This window comes from Balaenoptera physalus (assembly GCF_965194825.1).
Source record: "Balaenoptera physalus genome assembly, chromosome: 13".
NCBI lineage: Eukaryota > Metazoa > Chordata > Mammalia > Artiodactyla > Balaenopteridae > Balaenoptera > Balaenoptera physalus.
Window position 1 is genome coordinate 28,068,632 of NC_138892.1, and position 21,037 is coordinate 28,089,668.

The window sequence follows — 21,037 nt, forward strand, 5'->3', positions numbered from 1 at the left end:
CATATCCTTCCCCTCCTTCCAACCTACCCCCTTCCCAAAGCAGGAGAGGAAAATACACAAAACTTTCCATTCACTGTTCCTTAATGAGCTTGGGGTGTGATTTTTTTCCTTAAGTCTGAAGAATCAAAACCTACAAAATTGAAATACATACCTTGATGTTTTCTGTTTGGGCTTGTAATAAGAATGCTGCTATACACTGTCGATAGCTGTTTTCATGTTGTATGAGGAAAGAATTTCTCAGCCCAAAGACTAGAAAAACATTAAAGACAAAGAGCCAAAGCATTTAATATGAAATCCACAGTTTCTCAGTACAAGAACCTGGATTTTTGTTTGTTTATTAATGAGTGTGGGAGGTTTATGTCAATTAAAAAAGAATCTGATTCCAAGACCAAGACTTCACTGCTATGTCCAAAGAGAGCCCACTTAAATATGAAAACCTTTTCTTCCTTAGCCAATGACTTCTGGGGCTTGAGGAAATAAATGCATTTATGGCTTAAGTGATGGAAAATGTGTTCCTTCCCAAGGAAAAAGCTTAGCATAATAGGTAGATTTTGTGTGTGTAAAATATAAATACAAATACGAAAAATAATACAATCATTGTTTCTTTGACCTCCACCACTCCTTTTAAAAATGTTTTATTTTGGTACTTAAAGGGAAGTCACATCAAAACAACAGTTAAACAAATTAAGATGTAGCAAAAATACAAAACCACCTGAATGCTTCACAGCAGTCCAAGAAAAGCCAAAAAAATGGACTCAAATAAAATCCAGCATCCACCAAATTATGTGAAATGTAAAACAAACAAAAAAAATGTTGGCATGGTTTCTGTGTTTGAAAAGAAACAGTCTGTTCTGTCATTTCCTAGCTGGTGTCTTAAAGAAATGATAGGAGATACTAGGAGAGCAGATTTTCCTTTTTTTATACAGCTGGAGCTCTTAAAATGAAAGTCTCTTCCTTGAATTATTTATACAGCACCAGGAATAAAATTTTGCAGCCTATACATTCTTTCTACAGTCAATTTATGTTTAGGAACAAACAAAACCAAACCAGGGCTGGCTCCGGGTCAAACCAAGTACTTCAGAGAGGAGGAGGAGAACACTGACTCTTCCTGGATGATCGTTACGCTGATGCTTGCTCACGGTCATTATTTCTGTTCCTTGAAGTTGGTGGGTTTAATTCAGACTCACTGAGGCAAGTTGGGCCTCATTTCAGAATCGAAGCAAATGTGAGACTTTTATTTTCTTAACTGCAAGAACTACTTCACTATTACAGATTGTAATAGTCTAAACCTCGTAATTCCTAAACTCTACACAACAAAGGCTGTCAAGGTCATGAAATTCTGTCCAGCTTCTCTGGGGTGAGAGGACTTAAACCTATTAAAATGACTTTCTGGAAAAAAGATCTGGCTGTTTTTGTTTTACTCCCTGATTTTTCTCCTTATAAATTCCCTGTAGTAAGTGAGGCTTTAAAGATCAGGTTGTTGTTCTTGGCTGGATTTCAGAATCCATGTTCCTCAAAATTGTAACTGTAGTTCTCAGTTATTTAAGGTATCCCTCATCTGTTTCGTTTGTAATATGGCTACTAAGGGCTTAATAAACAAAATAGCTAGGCTTAGAAAATAAAATAAGGAGATAATAAATGGTCAGGAATAGCTTTTTTCTCCCTGATGTTCTAATATAATGATTAACAATTAATAGTTGACATCATTTATTCAGCACTTACTATGTACTAGGCACAGTGCTATGTATTTTTTTTCCTTTTTGTGTCATTTAAACCACACAGCAACTGTATAAGATAGGTCAACTAACCCCAAATAGCCAAAACAATCTTGAGAAAGAAGAATGGAGCTGGAGGGATCACACTCCCTGACTTAAGACTATACTGCAAAGCTGCAGTATGGCACCAGCACAAAAACAGATACAAAGATCAGTGGAACAGGATAGAAAGCCCAGAAATAAACCCACGCACTTACGGTCAATTAACCTACAACAAAGGAGGCAAGAATATACAATGGAGAAAAGACTGTCTCTTCAATAAGTTGTGCTGGGTAAACTGGACAGTTATTGTAAAAGAATGAAATTAGAATGTTCTCTAACACCATACAGAAAAATAAACTCAAAATGGATTAAAGACCTAAAAGTAAGACCAGATACTATAAAACTCCTAGAGGAAAACATAAGCAGGACACTCTCTGACATAAATTAAGGAGATATTTTAAGCAGCAGTAAGCAGCAATATTTCTTTGGATCCATCTCCTAGAGTAATGAAAACAAAAGCAAAAATAAACAAATGGGACCTAATTAAACTTAAAAGCTTTTGCACAGCAAAGGAAACCATAAAACAAAAAGACAACCTACAGAATAGGAGAAAATATTTGCAAATGATGCGACCGACAAGGGATTAATTTCCAAAATATACCAAGAGCTTATAAAACAACCCATCAAAAAATGGGCAGAAGACCTAAATAGACATTTCTCCAAAGAAGATACACAGATGGCTACAGGCACATGAAAAGATGCTCAACATCACAAATTATCAGAGAAATGCAAATAAAAACTACAATGAGGTATCACCTCACCCTGGTCAGAATGGCCATTATCAAAACATCTACAAATAATAAGCTGGAGAGGGTGTAGAGAAAAGGGAATCCTCTTACACTGTTGGTGGGAATGTAAACTGGTGCAGCCACTATGGAGAACAGTATGGACGTTCATTAAAAAACTAAAAATAGCGTTACCATATGATCCAGCAATCCTACTTCTGGGCATATATCTGGAAAAGATAAAAACTATGATTTGTAAAGCTACATGCACCCCCAGTGTTCATAGCAGCACTATTTACAGTAGCCAAGACATGGAAACAACCTAAATGTCCATCGACAGATGAATGGATAAGGATGATGTGGTGTGTGATGTGTATACACACACACATACACACACACACACACACACACACTGGAATATTAGCCGTAAAAAAGAATGAAATAATGCCATTTACAGCAACATGGACGGACCTAGAGATTATCATATAAAGTGAAGTAAGTCTGAGAAATACAAATATCATATGATACCACTTATATGTGGTAATCTAAAAAAGAGATACAAATGAACTTATTTATAAAACAGAAATAGACTCACAGACATGGAAAACAAATTTATGGTTACCAAAGAGGAAAGGTGGGGGAGGGATAAATTAGGAATTTGGGATTAACAGGTACACACTACTATATATAGAATAAACAACAAGGACCTACTGTGTAGCACAGGGAACTAAGCTCAATATCTTGTAATAACCTATAATGGAAAAGAATCTGAAAAAGAATATATATGTATGTATAACTGAATCATTTTGTTGTATACTTGGAACACTGTAAATCCACTATACTTCAATTAAAAAAAAAAAAGGTCAACTAATTCCCACTTACAAATGAGGGCACAGATTAGGTGAATTTTTCTAAGGTCACACAGCTTGTGAATAATATAGCCAGGATTTGAAACTAGGTCTCTGTCACTGCAAAGCACAATCTCTTCTTTTTTCAGACTTTACTCTGTCTCACTCTACAGCTATTCTACCTCATGCACTGTATCTGAACAGTTAAAATAACCACCAGAGCAATGAGAAAAATATTTAAAAAAAAGAAATGAAATGGTAGTGACAAGTCAAAAAGTAACAAAAGATGGTGGAAGTATGGTTTTTAAAAAGGTATTGATTTTATTAAAAAAAAAAAAAAAGAACAAGGAATACAGGAGAGAAAACATGTGTCTCCCAAGGGAATCCTGTGATGTCAGATTTCCCATAAAGTCCAGCTGGCTGCCAGGGCTGTGGCTGACCTGAGCCCACGCTGCTTCCCTCTCTTGCTTGGGGGATCTGACACCTTCCTCCACTCACATCCATTTATCATGGCAGAATCTTCTAACTATGGCCACTGTAGTAAGAAGGTTGTGCTCCTCTGAGATGCCCCTTTTTAGGCTTGCTCGGGAAAGCTCTCTGGTTTATGCAGACTTTGGCCTGTGACAGTGATTGGTCCGTGCCAAATCTGATCTAAGAGGCCTTAAGGCCTGACCAGTTGCTTTTCAGCAAATCTTAGCAGACACAGAAAGAACAGACAAAGGAGGCAGAAGGCTCTAGTTCTGGATACAGGTTCCCCTCATTGGCGCCCTGCTGCTCTTGGGGAGAGAGTTTGCATCCATTCATGAGTTAAACATTTAAATATACAACTTAGTTACATAACTTAATGATGCGAATTTTTGCTATGATTATCATTCATCGGTGTATTCACTGTGTAATGTGGCTCTGCTGAGTACAGGCGGGTCCTGTGCTAATGACGGGTGCTCTGGGCTTGGCTGCTGGGGTGGGAACTGCAGGACATGGACAGTGCTCCCTCTCTTCCTGCTCCTCCCTTGGGACAGGAAGGCACTCCCCTCCTGCCTGGCTTTGCTGGTCTTCTAGCAGCCTGTCCCCAGGAAAGAATGACGGATGCTTCCTTCTGAACACTGCTGCCACCCACCCAGTACTAAGTAGGCCAGAATGTCCTTCAAGTCCCTCCGAGGCCCAGGGCTTTCCTGACAGGATTTATTGATCTTTCGTTGTTCTGAGAGCTCCATCTTTGTAACTCCAGGGCACTTACAGAGTGCCTGGTTCACAGGAGACACTCAGGAAATGCTTGAAAAATAAAAATATACATTTCTGATCTATACACATGACATATATGTGTATATGTATGTACATATACATATTTATATATTTATTTCTGGCATTTTTCTATAGAGCAATTGCAATAAAATATCTTAGGATTGCATAGCATGTCATGGTTTACCAGTGCTTTAACAATAGCAATAGTACTAAAAATGGTTAACAGAATAACAATCCTAATAATAGCTGTCATTTATTGAGTGCTTTACCTGCATTATTTCATTTAATTCTCATGACAGCTCACTGGGGTAGATATTATCCTGATTTTACCAAGATGAATCTGTGGCTTAGAAAATTTAAGTACCTTGCACACAGGGTCACACAGCTAGCAAGTGGCAGAGCTGGGTCATCCAAGCACTGGAAGCAAGTCCAATACTCTTTCCATAACTAGCCTGTAGAGTGAGTGATACTTAGCTACACAGGAACCCAGTATTATCTTTCATGAAGATTTGAATTAGATTCATGTCCTGTTACCAAAAAAGGCCAACATAAAACTCTGGGATAGCAAACAGATGAGCTGAATGATGAAAATAGACACATACCTGACATGTGGAGTGGATCGAGACCTCTGACAACCAATCTGTCTAGTGGAATGGGCTGATCGAGTACCATACATGAACCACCTTCTTTGATTACTGTTTGTAGCTCAGGAATAAGTGAAGGGCACATTAAACCAGGGTCTGAGCCTCCAAGTTTCTAAAATTAAGGAGGAAAATAATGCAATAAGTAGGAAGTAAATATTGATGCACATACTTAAGGTACATCCTTAAGTAAACTGATTTTTAGAAACAACTGCTTGAAATCTAGCTTACTATTCTTTCTGGATCTTGAAAAGCATTTCCCAAAGTACACAGTGATTTAAAGCATAGTGTTTCTGATCCCCAAGTTTAATTACCTGAATAAATAAAAGGGTAATTTCATAGCTGGGAAACATTTAAATCATTATCACATCAATGGGAAGATCTTCATTTCCACAGTATCCCTCTATGGTACTGAGTTAAATGAACAAGAAAGAGAAGCCTCATGTTGGCTAACTCTGTCCATGGGATCTTATACTAAAATCTACATAAATAAATTCCATGCTCTATGATCTGTAAATAACTGAAATTGTTTTGAATATATAAAATACTGAATTTTTTTAAAAAAGGGTGTCAAAGATTGGGATGTACGTGAAGTAATTTGTGCATTAAATAGTGAAGAGAAATTTAAAACAGATAACATTCCTTATTTCTTTTTCCAAAAAAATAAATGAAACCTGGTGTCTTCTCTGGGTGGTTCTCTCAGATTTATCAGACGGAAGAATTTAAAGAGGAATTTAAAACAGATAACATTACTTATTTTGGAATCAAGTTGTGAAGCATGAAACCAGAATATTATCTTATAATATGGCCAATAATGGGCTGCCACTAGTTCGTGGGCTCTGATTTGTGCCATTATGTAAAGAGAAGGTAAGCTGTGCTTAACGTCAGGTTTTTGAAGGGGACAGAGATTTTTCAGAGCTTGCCTGTTCAGACATGCTAGCCTGGGTAGCTGAAAATAAGAGGCCATCCAAGTCTCAAAACTGTGACTTAATATTCTCCAACACACATTCCCTCCTCAACCACTGATCAACTATGCACGGATTGATTAATGGGTGTCTATTTTATTGCTTAAAGACCCTTAAATTATTTAGCTCAACTAACCAACATGCCATCTAGAAGCTTAGGTTATTAAAAGATCTGAGAGATCTAGTCTCATAATCTTACATCTGTGTAAGGCTAGTCGGTTAGTAAAGAAGTGAGTGGGTTAGAACAACATTAGTTATCTCTGACAGCCAAAAACATACTGCACAGCCTCTTCCCATCTCTAAGGGCAGGTGTCTGAGAGCTGCAGAGGAGGCCTCTTCCTGAAAGCACTCACACACACCAGTCAGGGAACAACTGTGAAATGGGACATTAGATAGAAAGCCTTTGGTGGACCATGAGACCCATGGCTTATCGGGGAGTAACGACAGTAATGGTAACCATTAATACTTAAGGGAGAAATCCCTATTCTTAGAAGAGATTTTGTGGCTCTAGCCCCTGGTGACTCGTTTTTTTTCTGTGATGCCAACTGTACATTTGTTTGGCTTCTGCAGTTCTTAATTACAGGCAGACACTGAGAGACCAGGGCTCCTTCCCACCTGCAGCCCCCAAAGCATCATTTCTCAGGAAGAACGTGAGAACGGGTGGTAGATACCACCTCAGCACTTGGCAGCAGACGGTTTAGAGAGGCCCCCTGCTCTGGCAGCTTTTGTTGTGGTAGTCAATTTGGATGAGGAAAAGGCGGATATGGACAAAAGTATCTTAATTTCATTTGCTGAGACAGGCCGGGCATAAAGCCCTGTGGCTTCTGGGACTCACCTCAGAAGTATACAGACTAAGTCATTCTAAAAATATACACACGCTTTGACATCCTTAAGAAATGGGACTTGCTTTTGTTACTGTTGTTTTTCAGTCCAGCACTCTACGATGGAAAAAGCCAATATTTTTAAATGCCTCCATTTTTTAGAGGGTAAAGTCCGATTTGATGTATAAGAATCTTTTCTCTTTTTAACTCAACTTATTCAGAAATATTTCTAAACTCATTTAGCAGAATTATTTAGAGACAACAGCATTTTACCTTTTTGTTGCGCTTAGTTTTCGTAACTAAGAGGAAATCATCAAAGAGAAACAGATAAACATCTAGGAATCTTGTGCTTTCTGAGGAAAGAAAGAAGATGAAATTGGGGCTGGAAACAGTAAGCAGAGGTTTTTTTTTTTTTCTTTTTAAATCAAAGAATCCCTTAGAAAACAACACAGGCCAGGGATCAGGGCACACGAGGCTTGCAGCTCAGGGGGCTCTAATCACGTGGGTCAGAAAACTGCATTATGGTTGAATTGACTTCTCCCTAAGGCAGGGACTTGATGTGAGCCCACCCTTCCAACTTTAAAGACATTGTATTTGTAAGGCATTTCATGTGGACCTAAGGTTACTTGGATATTTGTCGTGGTTTCAGCTGAGCCTAGGACACATCTATTGACTAACAGAACTCCAGCATTTTGGCCTCTTGACTCATCTGTGTGGTCATTGGCAAAGGTATACATTACCAGAAAAAAAGGCACTTCGTCGTAGCTGTGGACTGAATTGCATCTCCCCCCAAATTCTATGTGGAAGCCCTACCCCCCTCCCCACTGTGTATTTGGAATAAGGAAGTAATTAAGATTAAATGAAAGCTTAAGGGAGGACCCCTGATCTGACAGGGTGAATGTCATCCCCAGAGCATGCTCTCTCTCTCTCTCTCTGCCACGCGTGGACACTGAGAAAGCTGGAAAGAGAGCTTTCACCAGAAACTGAATCAGCTGGCAACTTGACCTTGAACTCCCAGCCTCCAGAACTGTGAGAAATAAATGTCTGTTGTTTAAGCCACCCAGTCTGTGGTATTTTGTTATGGTAGCCCTAGCTGATTAAGACAGTCACTAAAACAATTTGTTTCTTAAGTTTTACAATGTGTCTATACAAGCTTTAAATAATCTTCATGGGGCTTCCCTGGTGGCGCAGTGGTTGAGAATCTGCCTGCCAATGCAGGGGACACGGGTTCGAGCCCTGGTCTGGGAGGATCCCACATGCCGTGGAGCAACTAAGCCCGTGAGCCACAACTACTGAGCCTGCGCGTCTGGAGCCTGTGCTCCGCAATGGGAGAGGCCACGACAGTGAAAGGCCCGCGCACCGCAATGAAGAGTGGCCCCCACTTCCCACAACTAGAGAAAGCCCTCGCACAGAAACGAAGACCCAACACAGCCAAAAATAAATATTAAAAAAAAAAAAATAATAATCTTCATGAAGCTTTATATTTACAAATATATTTCTGATATCACTTTTGATAATAACTGAAGGCAAATAGGCTTTTCTACTTTTCCCTAAGAAGGGGATACTCGTAGAAGAGAAATAAAATATTAGAATGAGATATTCCCCTCTCAATTTAACTCTATCCCTTAGAAATTAGAAAAAGAAATGGTTAGTGAAGTCAGAAAGAGAAAAACAAATATCGTATATTAACGCATATATGTGGAACCTAGAAAAATGGTACAGATGAACCGGTTTGCAGGGCAGAAATTGAGACACAGATGTAGAGAACAAACGTATGGACGCTGGGGGGGAAAGTGGCGGGGCATTGGTGGTAGTGGTGGGATGAATTGGGAGACTGGGATTGACATATATACACTAATATGTATAAAATAGATAACTAATAAGAACCTGCTGTATAAAAAAATAAATAAAATTCAAAAATTAAACAAAGAAAAAATTTTAATTTTTTAAATTAGAATTTTTTAAAATTAAAAATTTAAATTAATTTTTAATTTAAAATTAATCTGACAAAAGTTACCCTTTCCAAAAGTTCCCAAAATAGTAATTTATATTCACATACCAAAAAAAAAAAAAAAAAAAAGAAATGGTTAAATTTAAATGATTTTAGAGGAATAGGCCGTCCTTGAGGGGGATGTGACAGGCACTTAAAGTAAATATAAGAAAAATCAGTAAATATTTTTTATTATTCTATTTTATTTATTTATATTTCTCTAGAAGTTCTTTCTCATATACATTTACCTGTGGAAACGAGATGCCTAAGGTTAAATTAATAAATAAAATATCTGGGATTCATTTTTAGTCTAAGTTTACAGGAAAGATACTTCCTATATCTGCATAGAAATTAGATATTTTATTCAATCTTGAATTGTCCTTGAATAGTTTTTTTTAATGTTTTCTATCACTACTAGAAACTCCTTTTTGCAAATTGGGCTGCAGTAAAGACTGCTGGTTGTCCCTTAAAAACCATTCTTCCCTTCTTTTGTAGTAATGAAATTTCCAAGTTTTAGTGGGTAGATGTTCACTGTGAATAAATACTACATCTCCCAGCTTTCCTTGTAGCTAAATATGACCAAGTGACTAAATTCTGACCAATGGAATACGAGCTAGAATGTAGGCAAATTGGTGACTCACCTTGGGGCCACAGAAGAAAGCAGTCTCTAGGATGGCAGAGCAAAAGGACATAAGAAATCCAGATCCCTTGTGGCTTCATGGAGTAAAGCTGTCATATAGCTCAGAATTTTACGTGTGAGATAAATAAACCGGTCTGTCTCCAAGAGCTGGCTTAATATCCTAACTAACACATAGGGTGAGGAATGGGACATTTGGACAATGCTAGACCTTTAAGACCTGTTAAATATTGCTTTCCCCACCCTCTGCCACTCCTATCTGAATTAGGTGAATGATCATTGTCAAAATGAAATAGCTTTGTTTTCTCCTTCTAACTTCAAGTATTTTAACAAACAGGTATGAGCATCTTCTATGTCCTAGACTTCATTCTAGGAAATGATGATTATTTTAGCTACCGTTTATTGAGGCCCTAGTTTTCCACCAAGCAGTCAACAAATACTGAGCACCTCCTATGCATCAATGATTAAGACAAAATCTCTCCTTCAAAGAGCTTTAATTATAGTGGGAGCAGATACATAATAAACACAAACACGATTTAAGGTAAATTCAAGAACTGATAGTGCTAAAGTAAATATGGGATTACGAAAAAGGATGACTAAGGAGGAAGACTGTAGGCATAAAGTTAGAGTATTCACATTTATCATCCCAGGAGTTTGAAGCTATGTGCCACACAACCAGATACGAGACTTAACAAACTTGTGCGGTTCTAACTCGATTAGGTATTTATTTTTTCTCAAACAGTCTGGCCTGTGGGGTTTTCATCACACTGCTAGAGAACAGAGCAGCGTCACTGACTTATTCTAGTTCTGCAGCAGCTTGAACAACGTGTGTTCTCTAGGTGCTACAGCTGCTGGGCCATCCTATTTGCCTGAACTTTACCTCTTTTTCTATTTAGAAATACCAGTCTGTGGGGAGCATGCTGGCATGAATTCCAGTGGGAAGCTGGTTATGCTCCAAAAGTTATAAAAACTTGGACCTTCTGGGAATGAGAAAATGCACTTAATTTCAACACTACAGTTTTTAAGGCTAGAAGAAATTTTGGAACATAATATATTAGTGGTGGATACCATCGTCATCATGGTTATCACCATCACCATCATCATCATCATCAATATTTACAGAAGAGATTAAGAGAATTTAAACAATTTCCCCAAAGCCCACAGTTGGGGCTAGACCCCCTAATTCTTGGTCCAATGCTTTTTCCATTCAAAATGATGTCCTGTTTCTTCTAACACTATTACCCCCACCGACACCATATCTCTATGCCAACTCCGAGCCAAAGTCCCAGTGACTTTAAACTTGATTTGACACTACTATATGACACACCCCTCTCTGGTGAAATCTGACTAACAGCATGTGCTGTCAGACAGGAGCCTGGTGTTAGTAATGCTTACGTAGGTCATCGCCATTCTACCACATTTGACTCTACAAGAAACTTTTCCTGAAAAGTTGGGTTGAACCATAACGACTCCTTCTTAGGCCAGTCTCCCACCCATGCTTCCATGACAAGCACCCCCATCCCACTTGATATGAGTACACATATGACGCGGCTTTTCACCAAGAGATTTTTCATGGTCACGTTCATCCAGCCTCTACGTGGCCTCCCATCACGTCCACACCTGAACCCTAAAACTGACTCCCTGACCCACTCCCTGCGTCACCCTCAGGGTCATCTACCAACCTTTCAGGCAGATAGATAAGCACACTTGAAGGTGTTCGACTCATTTCCTCTTCATCCATTTTATCAATCATAAAGTCCTCCTGTTTTTGCCTTTGAAATAGCTCTCACATTTATCCTTTTTGATCCACGCCCATTTCTAACATTTTAGGATAGGCTGGTGCGTCTCACAGTTGGGAATTTGGTAGATAGGGGGAAGAGGTGAAATAAAATCTCTCATGATTCCAGGTGGAGGCCAATTTTGCAGGGAAAGGCAAAGGATTGCACGCAGAACTGTGTTTTGCTTCATTACTTTTGGTTTTGGTTGGATTTGGCTTTGTCACAATGATATAATTATTTTTGAAATTGTAAAAGAAAGGGTAAGATTGTTATCTTTCCAAATGAAAGTGGGAGGGGAGTGGTCTACGGGTGGAGAATGGTTGAGAAACACAGGCCCAGGCTCTTCCCACCCCATCCTGCTTCACTGCGGCGCCTTCAGGCTGGTCTCTCTGCTTTGGTCCCCTCCTCTAGCCATTTTGTGTACTGCTTCCCATAACTCTTTCTTCAACACCCTTTTAAGCCTCTCATGTCCCTGAGCACTCAGTGGCTTCTTGTTGCCTGCAACTTCCTGGCTGGGTCCCTCTGGCTTTCAAGGCGGTGGCTATGATTCTGGAAGCCTGCTAGGGTGAGGCAGCCTGACTTGGGTCTGGATGCTGCCATTAACTTGCCACCAAGTGACCTTGAGCATGACACAGAACCTCCCCGAGTCTCACCTGTGACATGGGATTAAATGTAACTTCTCTGCATAACTCACTGGGAGGAAAAAAATGCATGAAAAAGCCCTTTGATGTAAAAAGCTGGGCATGTCTATGTTTCGAGTTGGCGGGTGCCTGCGGGGGTTATGTCCCAAGCTGACATCTGGCGCTATCCCTACAATAGAGCAGGTTCTCAACAGGTGTGTACTGAATAAGGAATTACTGCCTGGCACCCCCCAAAAGATCTCAGGCAACCTCACATCCCACAGGCCTTCACACACCGTAGGTGCTCAATCAAGATTTTGTGAAGAAACGAATCAATGAATGAATGCAAATCTTATTTCAGTCGGGCAGCCCTTTCTGATAGTATTTACTGAGCACTGACTCTCCGCCAACCATCCTTTCAAGTGCTTATACATCCATGAGCTCATTTAATCCTCACAACAAAGAGGGGACACTGCAGCACGGGAGACGGCTGTAAGCGGCCCAGGTCACACAGGCAGCGAAGGCTGAGCTGGGAAGCGAATCTGGCCGGCAGCCTCGCGGATCACCCTCCTAACCTCGCCGCCGTGAGCCTCTTCCCGCGAGCGGCTTCTGCCTCCCAGCCTTTTCGCTTGCTGTGCTTTTCCTCTGGGATGTCCTCCCTCCTGTCCGTTCACTGAACTACACCCTTCTGTCCCCCCAAAGCCCGCCTCCAGTCCCATGGACCACATGAAGCCTTTCCTGGGTACTCCAGCATCAGACTCTCTTCTGGACTTCGACTGCAGGTCTGCTCATTATGGCAGCGCCTCCCAACTAGAGGGAAAGGATTATCCAGAATGATGACTTTTCTATCCTCCAATGGTACCTACACAATGCAACACGTGTTACATAATAGGCTCTCAGTCAACACTGAGAGTATGATTGCCCAGCTCACTGGGGGAGTAAAATGAGGGTGGTGACGGCTGGCACTGAGTGGTTCCTATATTCCAGACCTTGAGCTAAGCTCTTCACATATGTGACTTCACTTTAACATTGAGCTTATAAGACAGATATCGTTACCCCATTTTACAGAGAGAAAACGGAGGGCGTGTGGCCAGTTACGTCGTGGTTTGATCAAGCTGGAGTCTGCGTGACTCCATAGGATGCTCTCTGATTCACATCTTCCATCGCCTTGGCCATAAGTAAATACAATTCTTGCCACCCTTCGATAAGCAACAGTTGGACAAGTTACAAGGTAGCAAAGATGTTGGGTTTGTAAAGGAAGCAGTTATTTACCTGCAAGAGTTAATTTTCCTTCATAGAGAAGGTGTCTGTTGGTTGGTGACAGGATGTTTTCTGCCATGTGTTCTTTAAAAATGTGTTTCAGGCACTGGCAAAACAAGGGAGGAAATCAAAGAGATGTTGTTAGTGATTGGAGGACAGCATATTCTAGAAGCTGGGGCAATGTACTCTGTCTAGAAAGTTCCTGACATTTGGAAATGCCAGTAAATGAACATGGGAATGGGAAAGAATGGGAAAAATGCTTAGAAGGACCAGTTCAGGAACGGCATGAGGAGGTCAGCCTCCCCACACACAATGCCATGTGGATGAGGCTTTACTTCTTGCCAGATTTATAATTCTAGTGGGCAGCTGGGGACTTTGTGAGACTAGTATACTTCCACTTGAATGCCAAACGTTTAGAAAGGGACATAGGTTCTAATTGATCCTTTCTGTACCTCTGGAATGAAAAACCTTTTATCTCTATCCCAAAGTGGAGGCCACACTATAATCTCCTGTAGATGTCTGCATTTTTGAAAATTGTCAAGCCACTTCACTTTTCCTTCAAGATCCCCTGAAAGACAAGACACATTCAATATATTTTTAAATGCATGAGACATTACAGCATAAAATTTAACCAAGATCCACAGGAATCATTTAGAGATACTGACCGCCCCTGGAGCCAAACCATATCTTAGGTTCATTTAACATATTTCTTGCTGTTTAAATGCCTTAGAAAAACTCACTAATTTGAAATCAGCCTCTTGCAGAGAAAAATGAAGCTGAACTAATTTAACTCAGTAAGTTGGAAATGTATTGTGCATTTTTATTTCAATAATACTAACAGTTCCTTTAGTAGCTTTCTCATATTCCCTACATCACACAGCTTGTGATTACAGGAAGGAAAAAAAAATCAGACTAACAAGGACAAACATATCCTTTTGTCTTAATCATAAAACATACATTCACTTTATGGTAAGGCTGATTATTTCTTTTGGTAAGAACTCATTTTCTCTTTGAAGGTCTATATTAATTCTCCAAGGTTTTTTAATAACATATTGCTATTGAGGTTTTGAAATGATTTTTGAAAACATGGAGGGCAAGTCGTAGACCCACAGAATCACACGGTTAGGGAATCCTTGAGAATTCACCATCTTTAAGCTTTAAAGGAAGGCCACAGGATCTCTTTCCCCAACAATGAGAATTCATTTTATTGAGAAATTCCTAGAAGAGATGTTATCCCCCTCACAAACTTATCAAAATGAGTAATAATCTTCAAAATTACTTTAAAAGTTAAAAAAAGTCTGTCTTTAACTGAATTTTTTGTTTTAATCACTTGATAAGCTGAATTCTAGTTCCTTGGGTTATTTTAGAATTTCAACAAAAAATTTTAAAAAAGGAAAGAAACTCCTAGGTGAATGGTCATTTTATTTTTAAACATGCAAAAGAAAAAAAATATATCATTTCTGTACAGCTGATAATCATCATTTTGAATTGTTCCCTTTTGATGCTCCCCAGGAAATCTTGGTTTATGGACATATATCACGAACTTCTTTATTTGAATGTGATTATACAGAGCTACCCAAATAAACTTAAGTCATCACAGGGCTTTCTCTTTTCCTATTCCCAAATTTCGGGTCTAATGATTGCAGTTGGCATTATATTTAGATTGGCCCTGGATTTCAGTGACCTAAAAAAAATGACCGATGGTAATTTATTCTCCGGAAAGGCTTCCCATGCTGTTTACTCCCATTTGCTTTGTGTGTGGGTTCAGTATGGATGTTAAAAACAAAGTGCCTTCATCATCTGGGAAATAGAACTTTTCCTGCCTGAACTCACATCTGAAAGCCTTGGAGACGGGGCCATGTCCTGCGTGAACTTGGAGTTAAGAGTTCTCATAGGGTTCGCCAGGATGTGACTGGAGCCCATTGTTTTGAGTGTGTTTGATTTACAATGCAAACTCAAACTCGAATCCACATTTCGGAAAGCCATGACCTCAAGGCAATGGAATTACCTCCTAGGATGGAAGCCCAAATGGTTCCCAAGAGCCAGAGGGTCCCCCAACTCTTTGATTAAAGCTGACACTGGAGCTCTGGGTCACTCGTCTCAGGGACTTACAGATTGACTTTTCCACCTTTTCCTTGATGGAGTAGATCATGATTTTCTCCGTAGAGTCTGTACTCCTTTTCCAGATGTTCTTCAGCAACAAGGGATATCGAGTCAGCCTGTGTAGTGGGGCCACTAGCAGCTCAGGCAGGTGAAGGCGTCTGCACTGTTCATTTTGCTCACACCACTGGGGGAGGCAAAAGCAGGTGGATCAGAACATCGCGTCTCCTATCAAGGCCCTGAGAAGTCCTGACACAAGAAACCCTTAGAGAGTTCACTCAGTAATGACATGACACACCTGTGAGCTTGCTAGGAAAATTTATAAGCCATGGACTAGACTTTGCTTTTGAAAATTCCATATTAAATTGTCTTAGCAAGCATCTATCTACCAGTACTAAATTCAGGGTCTGAAATGGGTTTTTTCAATGTGCTTAAGAAGTATTGAATATTACTGACTGAAACACTGCTGCTTTCCAATTAAAGAAATAAAAGAATCTTTCTTCAGATGTCTTGCCTTCCCAGCAATGGTGATGAAGGAAGAGGTCATCAGCATCACCTATAACACCACCCCCTCAATCCTCCTAAATGGGAAAACTGATGTCAAGATTTGAATGCACAGGAAAAGTTTGAATTTTGTTAAATTCCCTAGAAATTGCATACTCCATCAGTGGCCGTGTAAGATGTATTAATACACATATTTCAGCCTTGTTTACCCTTGACACTGAAGAGTTTAGTTTTGCCCCTTGCCTTCTCCTTTTCCCTGGCCCTTGGGGGAGACTTCTGGTTTTGCCAACTCTGCTCCCACTCTTGCTGCAATGCAGTTAGGAGAACTGAGAGTCAACACTACACACGTAGACAGGAAAAGGAAGGATTTTTGCTTGTTGGGTCAGTTCCTTGACTCTCCTTTGTTGGAGGGAATCAGGATAATGAAGAGAAAATGAAAACAGAAGTTGAAGACGCTAAATTGATCTACATGATATAGAAAAGAGAGGAGAGGGAAAAAGACGTAGACAATTGTCAATAGGGAGAGTTTGTTCAAAGAGGCAGTTGCCAGGAGTACACACAATGGGGAATACATGAAAGGAAACTTCAGTAAGTATTGCTATGGGATATACATTGGATTTCCATAAATGGTATTTTGAGAAATGCAAGCAACATAAGAATAGCTCCTACATTTGTTTCATCTGCTGGACTGTTTCTTTTTTTTTTTTTTTTTTTTTTTGGACTGTTTCTTTGAATGTGACACCGTTTGAACCTGAGGGGTCCCAGTCTTTGTGCAGGTGACACATGACGCCTGGAGCCAGGTCTGTGGCTACTGCACACACAGGTACATCAAGAAGTATTATTAAGGGTGTGTTCACTTCCCTTACACTTCTCTCCTCCCACCTGCTCACACCATACTTGTCCTGAGTTCAGCTCTAAATGGATCCTGTCCTCACACTAAATATTTTTCTTGCTGCGGGCTCTCGCCTCTTCCCTCTTTCATGCTCACTCCAGGCCCAGGTTAAGTCCTGACCCTCATGACCCAGACCCTCAAGACCAGCCTCAGGTGGGTCAAGGTACAGTCGGTTCTACTATCTGTAGGTTCTGCATTCTCAAATTCAACCAACTGTGAACTGAAAATATTTGGGAAAAAAAATTCCAGAAAGTTCCAAAAAGCCTGAATTTGCGGCACAGCAGCAACCATTTACATAGCATTTACACTGTATTTACAATATTTACATAGAACTTACCTTGTATTAGGTATTATGAGTAATCTAGAGATGATTTAAAGTATACGGGAGGATGTGCATTGGTTATATGCAAATACTATACCATTTTATATACTGGACTTGCGCATCCTCGGATTTTGGTATCTGTCGGGGTTCTGGAACCAATACCCTGTGGATATAAAGGGACGACTGTGCACTGCGGAAGGCTCCCTCTGCTTCCCCAAAGATATCTTCATATGTCTTTATGCCCAGATGTCAGCCCTTGCATTTCAGAGAGGTTGGCTCAAACCTCCAACAAGTCCAAAACTCTCCCTTAGATATTTGTAAAGAGATATTCCAATGGCTTCTTCTGGCCCCTGGACTCCTGTTTGTACACATTCTGTTTCTTCGCTGAACAGCATGGGCCAAATGCCACACTTAGCCCTTTGGTAGGTTTCCTGTGTTGGTTTCCACTGTAAACCCACTCATGCCAAACATTTTATGAGTGTATGTGTTTATTTTACTGAAGATTTCAGATTATGGGGAGGGCTCACAGCCCACAGTCACCACCCACCACCCCATTTTGCTGGCGCCATTCTCTTCTTTGAAAGGAGAGAGCTCTTTTTCTCTCTTCCCCTCTCCAACTTTCCCCTTTTTCTCTCCTAGCCTCGTGCTTTGCAATTTGTCCTGGTCTTTCATAACCTGACCACATCCCTGGAGGGTACCTTCCTACACTAGCAGCTTTATCACATTTCTTTTAAAAACATCCGGGACTCTTCCTTACGGGAATTCTGCCGGGCGTGATCTTTCCCACTTCCCCACCTACAGATGGCAGGTCAGAAAGGTGAGCCCAGAAAGGTCAGAGAGGTGCATGGAGGATGGAGCTCTAGGGGGCAGGCTTCAAGGCTGAGGGACCACCTCCCCGTCTCTGCACCTCAGATTATTCTTTAAAATGGGGGAAGGTACTAGATGACCTCCCAGTTCTCATCCAGCTCAAAATGGCTGTGATTCTCATTGGGGCTGGAAGGGATGAAGGAAGCAGGGACTGCAGACGTGGAAAGGCTGGGAGTGGGGAGGAGTGGAAAGAGGAGGTGTGGAGAGGCTGTAGTCTGTGGCCTTAGTGGCTGATTTCCATGCTGAGTCATTAGCAGCAGCATTCCAGCACTACCTGCTGGTCCTTGTGGGGGGCTGGGGAGCTCCAGTAACTGATTTCTCAGCAGCAGTTAGGGATTCCCTCAAAACACACAGCCCTGGGCCACTGCTCCAAACTTCCATGTTGTAGGGAACAGCTCTGGCTGCCAGTACCCACTGGTGTTCAGGGTAAATATAAAAACACCTAATCTCCCCCAGATATCAATCAGAAAAGAAACACCAGTGGTAAATAATTCAGACAGAGATCCAGGCAGAGATACTGGAAGCTTTTAGCGTTTTGGAAGGTCTCAGAAGAGCAAAAAAAAAAATATTTGATGATTCTAAAAGTAAAACTATAAGTTTTTTTTTTCATCTCTCTATTGGCTTTACTTTTCAGAAACATTAGGGAAAGAAAAACAATTCTCTGTCACGAGAGAGTGGACATAAAAGTCCTTTTCATGGATGGGTCTAGATCAATGGAATCTGCTTCAGTTTTATAATAAATAAATTTATAGGTGGGAGATCAAGATGGCGGAATAGAAGGACATGGAGCTCAATGACGCCCACAAATACATCAGAAATACATCTACATGTGGAACAGCTCTCACAGAACACCTACTGAACGCCGGCAGAAGACCTCATACAGCCAATGCTGCAAGAAAGATCACCGTGTAACCAGGTAGGACAAAAGAAAAAAAAGAAATCGGGATGGGACCTGCACCCCTGGGAGGGAGCTGTGAAAGAGGAAAGGTTCCCTCACCCTGGGAACTCCCTTCACCGGCTGGGAGATCAGCTGGGACAGAAAGGGAGCTTCAGAGGCTCAGAGGAGAGTGCAGCAACCAGCTTACAGCTGGCAGAAGAGAGAGAGACCAGCACATCTGGTCCTGGCCACCTTGCTGCACTCCCCAGCCCAAGATACGTATCTCCTGGTATGAGTGGGGGCTGGGTGCTGAAACTTGGGCTTCAGTGGACAGACCTGGGGAGAGGACTGGCGGTGGCTCTGCGGAGAAGCTGGAGGGGCTGGAGTGTGGCCTGGGCTGCAACTGGGGCTGTGTGCAGGATGAAGCCTGGGTCCGCCAAAGAAGCCCCACTGTTAACAAGCCCTTGAAGGGAGGAGTGGGGCCCCGCCAGAGCAGCCTCACCCTCACAGTGCTCAAAGTGGGCAGGGCTCCGCCTCTACGAGTTCTGGGGGCACGCCAGTGCCTGCAGGTGCCCACACACAGAGCTGGGGCTGAAATCTGAGCACCGTCGGGAGACTTTGTGACTTTGGTGGATTTACGCTGCTGGCGCCTTTGTAAGCTAAACAACTGTGGGACATCCGAGCAGATGCTGGTACTCCTGGGGCTGGCGCGGGGCTAGAGTTAGCAGCTGCGAACTTTGTGGATGCATGAACGTGGAGGTGGGGCCAGGGTCTGTGCCGATTCCGTAGCTCCCACAGCGGGTCTAGGTACACGACTACGGGCAACTAAGGAAGGTCCCGGTGCCTGTCTTCAGGGATCTGTGCCAATGGATCGGCGCTGGCGGCTTTGTGAGCACCGCACCTGAGGGACACCCAGGCTGACTGCCTGCATCCCCATGGCTGAGGAGGGCCTGAGGGCAGTGCCAACAATGGTGTACTTTGTGAGCCCGCACAATGGGTGACAGAGGACACCACAGAGCACACCTGCCGGTGGACAGCTCCTGAGGAGGAACACTCAGTGACTCCCAGTGGGAGTGCCCCAGTCCTGCCTACCTCATACCACAGCTCAGAAACAGACCTGGGGGCTTCTACTCCAACAACTGGCGAGCAGACCCTGTCCCAACAAGGCTGTGACAAGCACAGAGCAAAGAGGAGGGCCACTCAACTTCCAGTGCAGGCTCTGGTCAGCACAAAAACAATCACACCCCCATCAAGGGGATAACAATCAGCATACATGGAGGAAAGACGTGGCAGGCATCCACACTAAAAACAGCCCTCGCACCAAAACTATGAGACTCACACAGACTACAAAGGGATGCTTCCACATAAAAACAGCCCTTCAAGACCACAGTAGATAACTGTTTCTCCTAAATTCATAGAGTCAAAGAAATATAAGCAAAACAAAGAAGGAGAGGAGAATCATTGACAGAAAGACACTGGAACTCACCAAAAAAAGATACCCCACATCCAAAGAAAGGACAAACCACAGTGAGACGGCAGGAGGGGCACAATCACAATAAAATCAAATCCTATAACTGCTTGGTCGGTGACACACACTGGAGAACACTTATAGCACAGAAATCCACCCACTGGAGTGAAGGTTCTGAGCCCCATGTCAGGCTTCCCAACCTGGGTGTCCAGCAACGGGAGGAGGAATTCCTAGAGAATCAGACTTTGAAGGCTAGCAGGATTTGATTGCAGGACTTCGACAGGACTGGGGGAAACAGAGACTCCACTCTTGGAGGGCACACGCAAAGTAGTGTATGCATCAGGACCCAGGGGAAGGAGCTGTGACCCCATAGGAGACTGATACAGACCTACCTGCTAGTGTTGGAGGGTTTCCTGCAGAGGCGGGGGGTGGCTGTGTCTCACCGTGAGGATAAGAACACTGGCAGCAGAAGTTCTGGGAAGTATTCCTTGGCATGAACCCTCCTGAGAGTCTGCCATTAGCCCCACCAAAGAGCCCAGGTAGGCTCCAGTGTTGGGTTGCCTCAGGCCAAACAAACAACAGGGAGGGAACCCATCAGCAGTCAAATGGATTAAAGTTTTACTGAGCTCTACCCACCAGAGCAACACCAAGCTCTACCCACCA

General features: G+C 41.9%; 1 protein-coding gene across 1 annotated transcript in view; it reads right to left on the reverse strand.

Annotated features, from left to right (window-relative positions):
- Nucleotides 1–21,037, reverse strand: part of PLEKHG7 (pleckstrin homology and RhoGEF domain containing G7) — a 94,868-nt gene that overhangs the window by 3,738 nt on the left and 70,093 nt on the right. The window contains exons 12-17 of the mRNA XM_082421151.1: nucleotides 15,457–15,631; nucleotides 13,797–13,912; nucleotides 13,357–13,450; nucleotides 7,333–7,412; nucleotides 5,235–5,388; nucleotides 152–249 (exon numbers count right to left, since the gene is read on the reverse strand). Coding sequence (XP_082277277.1) covers nucleotides 152–249; nucleotides 5,235–5,388; nucleotides 7,333–7,412; nucleotides 13,357–13,450; nucleotides 13,797–13,912; nucleotides 15,457–15,631 — 717 coding nt within the window. The remainder of the gene's footprint in view (nucleotides 1–151; nucleotides 250–5,234; nucleotides 5,389–7,332; nucleotides 7,413–13,356; nucleotides 13,451–13,796; nucleotides 13,913–15,456; nucleotides 15,632–21,037) is intronic.